Genomic DNA, 9,644 nt, shown 5'->3' with positions numbered 1-9,644 from the left:
AAGCGGCGCACTGTAGCAGTGCACCACCGGGCCGGCCCTGGCCTCCACTGTTTCTGATGAGAAGTGAGCTGTTAATACTATTAGAGGTTCCCTTGTAAGTGCTGAGTCACTTTTCTTTTGCACTTTCAAGATTTTCTCCTTGTTTTTGGCTTTCAGCATGTTTACTATGACGTGTTTGATTGTGGATATCTTTCCACATGTCCTATTTTGAGTTTGTTGAGCTTCCTGAGTTTATAGATTGCTTTTCATTCAATAAATCTGGGAAGTTTTCAGCCACTGTTTTTTCAAGTATTTTTTTCTGCTCCATTCCCTCTCTCCTCTTCTTCCGGTACTTCTGTTGTGTATGTGTTGGTTTGCTTATAGTGTCCCGCAGTCCTCTGAGGCTCTGTTCACTTTCTTCATTCTTTTTTCTCTCTGTTCTTTGGATTGCATAATCTCTACTGATATATCTCCAAGTTTGCTCATTCTTTCTTCTTGTTTAAATGTGTGAACTCATCTATTAAACTTTTAATTTTAGTTATTTTACTTTTCAACTCCAGAATTTCCATTTGGTTCCTTTTTTTTTTTCAAAAAATTATTCTATCTCTATAGTAATATTTCTGTTTGATGAGACACTGTCATCATACCTTCCTTTACTTTGTCAGTCATGGTTTTCTTTAGTTTTTTGAACATATTTATAATGGCTGGTTTGAAGTCTTTGTTAAATCTGTTATCTGGTTGCTTTCACCGGTGGTTTCTGTTTTGTTGTTTTTTCTTTTCCCCCGTGTATGCATCATGGTTTCCTATTTTTTGCATATCTCATAATTTTTTGTTGGAAACTGGACATTTTAGATAATATATTGTAGCACAGCTGGCTACCAGTCATCCCCTTACCCTCACCCCAGGCTTGTTATTGTTATTTGCTTATTTACTTATTTAGTGACTGGCTGGTTTATTTTAGTAAAGTCCCTCCACCCCCACAGTGTGAGGCCTCTGATGCTGCACCTTACAGGGTGTTGCTTTGAGTGTGTCTACAGTCATTCTTTGATGACAGTGGTTTTGGTAGTGCTCTCTTTGACTGGCTCTTTCTCTGACCACACCCAGCTGTTAAATACACTAATTCCTGGTTTTCTCTGTTATTTTCAGCAATGCCCCAGGGCCCAAGTTTCTTTATGATGGTATCCAGTCAAATTCGAGCTCTTTGTAGGGACAGTACCTGAGGTCAGTGTGTGAGATTTGTCTGACTGAGGAGGCCTCTTCACAGCTGTCTCTTTCCTCATTTCTGCACCAAACGAGCCAGCCTATAGTTTAGCTTATGTCTCCAATGAATCTATCAATCTCCTCCCGAACGTCTTTCCCCACAACCTCCACTGTTTTTGAGAGCACCCTTAAGCTTGAACTTCTCTACACTCTGCTGCAAATGAAGTTAGTTCATTTAGGAGGGGATTTGGAGTTCTCTGTTTATAGTCTGCTTCTCCCTCCTGGGGGAAATCTCTGAGGCAAGACTCTAGTGTTGGCAGTGGGGACAATGGTGCACTTCTCTCTGGTGACACCCCCACTTTAGGAGCTGAGTGCTCAGTGGATGGGGAGGCAGCAGCCCCTGGTCTCCTCTCTTCCCTTTCTTGGTGGGAATTCCCCACCTCATGAGCTGGGGTAAGGGGTGATTGTGGCCCCAGCATTCTTGAGGTGCCATGGTCAATGTACAGCCTCAGTCACATTAGTGGGTACTGGGGGGGAAAGGCAGCCCCCACTTCCTGGCAAAACTCACCCAGAATTTAGCCTCAGATTCAGGAGTTAAAATATGGAATGCTGTCTCTCCCAGGAAGATAGCCCCCTAACTGGGAGCTGGGAGGAGAGAGCCCTGATGTACCAGTCTGGAGTGGATTTTCCACCTTGCTGAGCTGGGAGAGGGAGGGAGAAGGCAGGTCTTGATTCAAATACCACAGATTCTTACAGTTCTTACTGAGTTTTAGTAGATTTTCCTGAATAAATATTTCTGCCTTTGCTCTTGCACTTAGGTCAATTTCCAGAGAATTTAAATCGTTGTTTTAAAAATAATTTCCAACAATTTCTCAGGTCCACAGAGCTCCTCACACTGTTTTGCTGGAAGTAGAACTCTCTTGAATGTTTTCTTTTGGCAAATGTAATTACAGGTAAATGAGAGAAGGCAGGTCATGGAACTTCAGTTGGCTGCTTAGTGTCACTTGTTTAGTGGCCTGATGCTCATAACAGGGTTGCAAAGACAGTGATATGGGGTAACTGTGTTTACAATTCTAAATGCTTCACACATATAGACTCTGATGTCAGTTTTACAGAAGTGGGGGCTGAGGCATAGAGAGATTAAATGACATGTCCATGTTTCCACAGCTATGGCAGATTTGGGATTTGAACCCACAGCTATGGCAGTCTGGGCTCTGCATCACCACACAATGCTGTCTTTCACTAAAGGATGGAGGCTTGGGTTTCCTTGTAAGTCAGGGTAAATAATCTGGAAACATGTCCTTGGGGAACTGCAGGAGCAAAATGCTCTGCACTCAACTGGAAACGGTTAGGGGTAGAAAAACAAAGAAATTGACCACATTGACTATTTCCTCCATCCTATGATGCAATAGGCTTGACCCCGCAAAGTTCGCAGCACAAATCTGTGTAGGTGATCATCAGGCTTTTCTTGTGAGTTGAGTAAACACTTGACATTCCACTCCTCCCTTCTCTTTTCATAACAGGTTACCTAACTTTGCCATGAGAACTCAGGTTTTCCATGTTCTGATCAGAAGCGGCCAACTGGTCATTGGTTAGGGTGAGCAAATTTTAAAAACTTTCTTTCTTTTTGGCTAAGAATCTTAGGAAGTTCATCCCCCAGGGCAGGAGGTTCATATTTGGTCTTCTCCCACATTGGGCTTCCCTAGGGAAGGGAAATGAAGAATTCTTTCTTCCTCAGGATGAGCTGGTATATCAGCCAGATTCATTGATGGCAAGCAACAGAAACTGACTCAGGCTAAATTAAGAAAAAGGAAGTGATTGGGCAGCTATGGCTGCCACAGAGGAGAAGGGAAGGCCTCGAGCTGAGCTTACACAGACAGGAACCACACAGCTCAGATAGTCTTGGAAGCAGGAGCAGCTCCACACTATTGCCCAGGGGCAATCACTGGGATGAATGAACTTCCACCATTCCTTCTGTCCTTGTGTTTCTGGGAGAAGGGAAGGCCTCGAGCTGAGCTTACACAGACAGGAACCACACAGCTCAGATAGTCTTGGAAGCAGGAGCAGTTCCACACTTTTGCCCAGGGGCAATCACTGGGATGAATGAACTTCCACCATTCCTTCTGTCCTTGTGTTTCTTGCTCCAAAGCCAGATTCCCAGAAAGCAAGTCCAACTGGCTAAGCTTAGATCATCCCAAGGCTGACTTGTGTGTTTGTAAGATGGTGAGAGGGAGTCAGGCCCCAGTAGACTTGGAAGACCCTCTTGGTTTAGGAGTGGGAGGACAGTAAATCCCCTGGTTTACTGTCTACCAAGACTGTACACAGTAGGTGCCAGATAATTCCCCAAAGGAAATTAGGGTGATGTTAGGAAGGAGGAACAGATACCATGTGGCCAAACAGTGTCAAATGTCCAGCACAGTTAGTAATGGCAGGTAGATGCTGTCACTTCCAAATAGGAAGACATTTCTCTGACAGGAACCAGGAACTGCTGATTTGCCTTCAGGAAAATGGTGACTTAAATAAAATGGGCTTTCCCATCTGCTCAGGCTGAGAACCTTGGAGTGCACTCAACAGACTTCCAGTATGCAGCCTGATGGCCAAGCCCAGGCTGTCTTTTGCCCTCTCCTGCCACTCAGGGAGCAGGATTGGTAGTGCTAGGACGCTGAAAGGAGAGGTGGACTCTGCAGCCACCTTGTTTTCCTGAGCCTGGATGTCTTATTCTGTGGCTAGATGTCCACGAGATTCTGCCGTGGGGCCACATCCTCCTCCTCTAACCATTTTTTTAGCCACATCGAATGGTCCGTTTCTTGCTTCAGACTGAGACTTTCGTTTCTCCAGCCCCAGGCAGTGCGGTGCACACGTGGGTTCATGGGTCTTCATAAGTCCCACCCAAGCCCTGCGCCTGGGGACCCCCCCGCGTGTGAAAGGGGAGGGGCCTGAGAACCAGCTCTCGCTCCTTGCCTGGCTGTGGGACCTCCAATAAGTCCCGCCCAGCTTGCCCGCCTCCCCCACCCAAGGGATGACATTCCAAGGCCTGGGGGTGGGAGGGGTGACCTGGGCCTCGCCCACTTGGGGGAGCAGGTGCCCTGTGTCCTGGGCCAGGTTTGGTCACTACAGGTAATTCACAAGTGTGCTTAGATGTGGGACATTTTAAATTTTCTGTTTTTTTGAAGTTGTGGATTAGTTCTCATATTTTGTATGAGGATATTAATTCCGAAGTTGCTTTCTTTCCCCAGCACGCTTGGGTGGTATCCTGATACGCTGATTTAAGACTCATCAAGAACCCCATTCAAAGGCGGTGGTACAAGTGCTGCCACCTACTGGAGGAAACTTATGTTTGCTCACAACCACATGAAAGAAACATTACGATACGCTTCACAGCTTCTAACCTTTGTTTTGTTCACCTCATATCATCTCATATTATTATGGGTCAACTTTTGATTAAAATAATTATGTACTAATATAAAATATTGCTTTATTTCTTAATTAATAGCTAATAAAAATGTGGGTCATTTATCTAGGGCTTCCTATGCTCTAAGCGTTTTAAATGCATTAGCTCTTTCGTTTTCACTACAATCTTATGAGCTAGATATTATCTTGCAGATAAAAAAGGCGAGATTCAGAAAGACCAAATAACTGTTCATTTCTGGAGTTCACCCACCTAACCATTAGTCTGCCTTGCCTCCCCTTTAATCTTTTTTTTTTTTTTGAAGTTAGTAAAATGCATAAATTAAAAAAATTTTTTAAAAATTTTATTTATTATTAGCATATTTGTTATCACAAATTGTGATTTTTCTTTATGTCCTTTACTTGACCTATCACTCCCCAAACCCCCTCCCTCCCTCTCCCCCATCTCTAGTATCCTTAGGTATGTTCTCTCCTACTGAATGTATTATTGTGGTCCTTCCTTCCTTCCTTCCTCCCTCACTCCCTCCCTCCCTCCACCTTTAATCTTAATAGCTTATCGTTAACATTTCATTATTTATCTAAAGTCACACGAACATAGAAAGAAGCATCAGAAATCCTAAAACTATTTCCAGTGTATTCCACGATTAAGCAAATAAGTAAACATGATGGACAGCAAGGACCCGGTTTTTTACTATTGAAAAAGGTGTAACAAATAGGAAAGGGAAAGGTTAGAATGCACCCTGTAGTGTTGGATTGGAATCAGAGGAATTGGTGTGAATTAATGGTTTTATGTACATAGATAGACATAAAAACAGATCTAGGAATATATATCCTAGCTTTGTCTTCTGAGAAGGACTAGAAATAATGACATCCTAGTAGCTCTGAGTAGATTAGCCTCCTAGATCTTGGTGTTTTAGTATCATTTCCTAATAAAAGGAATCAGAGCTCTTTGGAGAAATGGCTAATTCTAGGACTGGTGCAGAGAAAGTGTAAATGAGCTTGGAAGATTTTGAAGTGCTAGAAAAATCACTCAAAAATGGTGAGGATATTACAAAAGGACACAGAAGCCACGTTGAAGGAGTGATCAAAGCCTCTGTTCCAGTTCTGGAATGTTCAGATTGAAGCTTCTGGCCTGTGTTCCTACATTTCACAGACATCCCCAAAGCTGCACTCGGCATGGTCCTGGGGATCACAGGACTTCACATTTCCTGCTTTCACAATGCTGGCCCTTGAGTGCTGCACTTAAGGAGGCTAGAGGAAGCAGATCATATCTGCCAAATGCTTGAAATATTAACAGTGATGATAATGACAGCCAAGCTATCACATGCCAGGCAGTGTTCCAAATGCTTTCATGCTTAAACCAACCCTGAGAGGAAGGGTCTATTACTATACACGTTTTTGAGACAGAGTGAGCGAATCGCCCAGAGTCTTTCTTCTACATACACGGCTAGTAAGTGGTGAAGGCTCTGATTCTAGGCAGCTGGCATTCTGATGGATAAAAATGTACAGGGGATGGTGGGCTGAGTGGTGGGGCACTGAATACAAGGTTAGCTGGGGATTAGCCCCCACACCGTTTTGGGTTTTGTATAAATCCTTCTCACTGAGTCTCAGAACAGAACAGCATCAGTGAAGGTCATGTACCATTGGGGCCCCTGGGAGGCTGTTCTGGACCCAGTTCTCAGTTTCTGGGACTGTAGATGTCACTGGAAGGGGCTGGCACCTGGGTTACCTCCCAACCTCCATGCATACGAACTCTTTTATTATTAGCCATTTATCCCACCATTCAGCACATTCTCCTATAAAGTACCAGAGTTTGGGACACTTGGAGGTTCTGATTCATGGGTCTTCCTGATATTCCCCCTTCAAGTCATTCCTGATTCCTGGGGTGCCCAAGTCCCTTCCTGTTTCTGAGCTGGGCCCCAGTGCTGACCCTCGAGGTGGGACAAGTACCCCATTTAGGCAAGTAGAGAATGGAAACTTAAATAGAAATAAACCCCAAGAACAACAAACTTCCCAGGGTTCTCTCCCCACCTCCTATGTCCTCTGAGAAGTGTATATTACAGAAGCAATGGACTGGGCCAGGAGTCCTGAACTGGCTGTGTGGCTCTGAGTAGGGCCCTTCCCTCTCTGGGCTTCAGTGAGCTCAGTTGTGAGTGAGGGGTGGTTTCTGATGACTTCGAGGGTTTCTGTTTCTAGTGCCTTCGTGTTGTGGCACCAGGAACTCGTGACAAGGGCAGAAGGAAGCCAGGCCCATTCCTGGTGGACTTGAAGGTGTTTGCTCTTTATTCCCGAGGAAGAGCTTGGCCGTGGCCTTGGAGGGATTGTGGCTGCTCTGTCTGCATACAATTAGGACTGAGGTGACTCAGAAGCAAACACACCATGTGTTAAAATAGGAGTTGGTGTTTCTGAGAAGGGAAGTCCAGGAGCCGGCCAGAATGGGATTAAGTGTTGATAAGCGGACTGGCATTGTTCTAGCTCTCCCCTGAGGCCCACACCACATCCTAGAAGAGAAGCCAGGTCCCTCGGCCACAACAGGGCTGGGACAGTTGGGGCAGAGCTGAGGGAGCCACCCTGGGAAGCTGTCTGGGGCCATAGCCAGGAGGAGGCAGGGTGGTGCAATGGTTAGGAGCATGGCTTGGAGTTGGGCTGCCCTGCTTTTACTAGCTCAGTGCCCTGGCTTGCCACTGGACTTTGATTCTCACTTCAGGGCCAGAGTGGGGTCAAGAGGGGACAACGGAAGAGGACACGGAAAGCCTAGCAGGCAATCCAAAACTGCTGTACAAGCCCAGCAATCCTGACCAGCCCCCACACTCCACCCCCAGAGGTCAAGGCAAGAGTCAGGAAAGACAGGTGGGGGGCACGGGGGAACTCTCTAGTTTAGCCTCTTCAGTCTTAAAAAACAAAGGCTGACAGGAATGCAAGGAAACCACTGTTTACTCTGTTTTCAAAAATGTTCCACTCAAACGTGTCCTAAAACGTTTCCAGGCAAGAATGATGGGGGGTGGGGGTGCTGAAGAGCCTCCCCTAAACTGTGGGAACCGGAGACATGGGTGAGGGCTCTGGGTTCCTTGGCAGTCGCAGGGAGGAAGCCTGGATTAGGGAAGAGGCCACGTCTCCTCTAACTCCCAGGGGAACAGACCCACAGGGGATGTGGGTGCCAACCCTCTCTGAAGTCGAAAGGGAGACAGGAAAGGACATCAGGGGATCTTGTGGGAGCAGGAAGGGCCCAGATTAAGGTTCCAGGAAGGTGCCTATGGGGGGCAGTGGACATTGGAAACTCTCCCAGGGGTCGGTTGGTGGCAAGTGACAAAAATCTGCTAATGCTGATTTAGCTATATAGGGATTTAGGGCAAGGCTCACATGAAATCTGAGGGTAGGACTTAGAGCACAGCCTCCAGGAGGACAAGAATGGGACATCCTTTGGGAACAGTCAGAATCTTGGTCCCTGTCTCAGGCTTCCTCATCAGCCCGTCCTCTGCCTGTTTCTGTGGCATGTCTGCAGACCTGGTCTCTCAGTTTGATCATTGCTGCTCGTGGGAATCTGAGGGTAGGACTTAGAGCACAGCTTCCAGGAGGACAAGAATGGGACATCCTTTGGGAACAGTCAGAATCTTGGTCCCTGTCTCAGGCTTCCTCATCAGCCCGTCCGCTGCCTGTTTCTGTGGCATGTCTGCAGACCTGGTCTCTCAGTTTGATCATTGCTGCTCGTGGCCTCAAAATATCTTTCCCTATATGGCGACTTCAGACCCTGAGACTTGTGATCTTCTAGATATAGCAGCCAGCTAACCAGAGAGGCTGCATCTCAGCCCCAGATTAGGAAGAGAGTGTGATTGGCCCAGACTGGCCAGGGATTCACCCCCGGTCCGATGGGGCCGCCCACGAGAAGAATGCGGGATCCCTCAGCAGCCATGGGAAGTTCTTGCAACCCAGAGAGGTGAACTATGGAAACAAGGCAGATACGGGAGCCAGGAGATTGGGCAGAACCAATCTCCAGAGAATGGGGCCGAGGGAGCCCCCCAAAGCTGGGCTCAGGGGAGTAGAGTCCAGGGGAGAGCTGGGAGGGAAGGTGATTCCAATGTGGGACAAAATACATATTCACACCAGTGATCTGGACAACTTATTCATAGACGATGAAGAATGGCTTGGGCTTCAATAAATTAAAATTTCCCATGAAGATAAACTATAATCTGATTATGACTGATACAGCAAAAACATTTGATTTCTCTAGGTCATTTTTGCTCAGGATAACCTCAAAGAGAGAATTAGGGAAGTTTAGGAGCAACAAATTTTTCAGGGTCAGGAGATAAATTTCCTTCTTAGAAAGAAACCATACGGGAAGGTTTTACAAGGGTGTATGTGTGTGAATCTGAGCCCCATCCCAGACCAGTGACATCAGAATCTCTGGAGGTAGGACATAAACTCCCCGGGCGATTCCCATGTGTATCCAGGGTTTCAAGCCACTGGCCTAGAGACAGACAACAGGTCCTCCCCCTCTCCCCACCCCTTTTCTCCACAACAGGCGCTGGGATGTTTGGAGATCACTGATGGAGGTGAGTATGGGGGAGCGTGCTCCATTTCTGGACCTTGGGCTTTGGGAACTGGAATCTAAGAGCCTCATGGCACAGAGGAGTTCTGTAGCTACACCCATTTCCCTCAGTGAAGCCACCAGCCTCCTCGTAGGGCACCTGTATCTCCACTAGGTGTTCAGGCAGTAAAGATGGAGGCGCTGCTCACAGACCACAACCGTCCTGGTTTTCTGGAACTTTCCAAGTTTTAGCACCAAACGTTCTGCATCCCAGGACCAGGCAAACTGGGGCACTGGGCACATTGCAAGCAGCTTAAGGAGGTGGTGCACACATGGGGAAAGTTACTAAGCTGAGGATCAGAAGAGCCCAGTGACAGCTTTCAGCACCAACCCAAGCCCCACACCCATGGCCTCCCAGAGGTGTCTCTTACCACGGTGTTCCAAGTCCTACGTTGTTCTTGATGCCGGGCTCTGCCCCGTCTTGGAGAATGTTGACTTTTCTCACACCCACACGTACACATGCACAAGCAAA

General features: G+C 46.8%; 1 protein-coding gene across 1 annotated transcript in view; it reads left to right on the top strand.

Moving 5' to 3' along the window:
* The window catches only part of GNLY (granulysin), a 15,117-nt gene extending 10,513 nt beyond the window's left edge, over window positions 1-4,604 (top strand). The window contains exon 5 of the mRNA XM_008577729.1: window positions 4,416-4,604. Within this exon, the coding sequence (XP_008575951.1) occupies window positions 4,416-4,444 (29 nt within the window). The 3' untranslated portion in view covers window positions 4,445-4,604. The remainder of the gene's footprint in view (window positions 1-4,415) is intronic.
* The last annotated feature ends 5,040 nt before the right edge of the window (window positions 4,605-9,644 follow it).

The sequence above is a fragment of the Galeopterus variegatus genome, unplaced genomic scaffold (assembly GCF_000696425.1).
Source record: "Galeopterus variegatus unplaced genomic scaffold, G_variegatus-3.0.2 Scaffold1571, whole genome shotgun sequence".
NCBI classification, from domain to species: Eukaryota; Metazoa; Chordata; class Mammalia; order Dermoptera; family Cynocephalidae; genus Galeopterus; species Galeopterus variegatus.
Note: the sequence above shows the minus strand (reverse complement) of the source record. Positions and strands in the feature narration are given on the sequence as shown.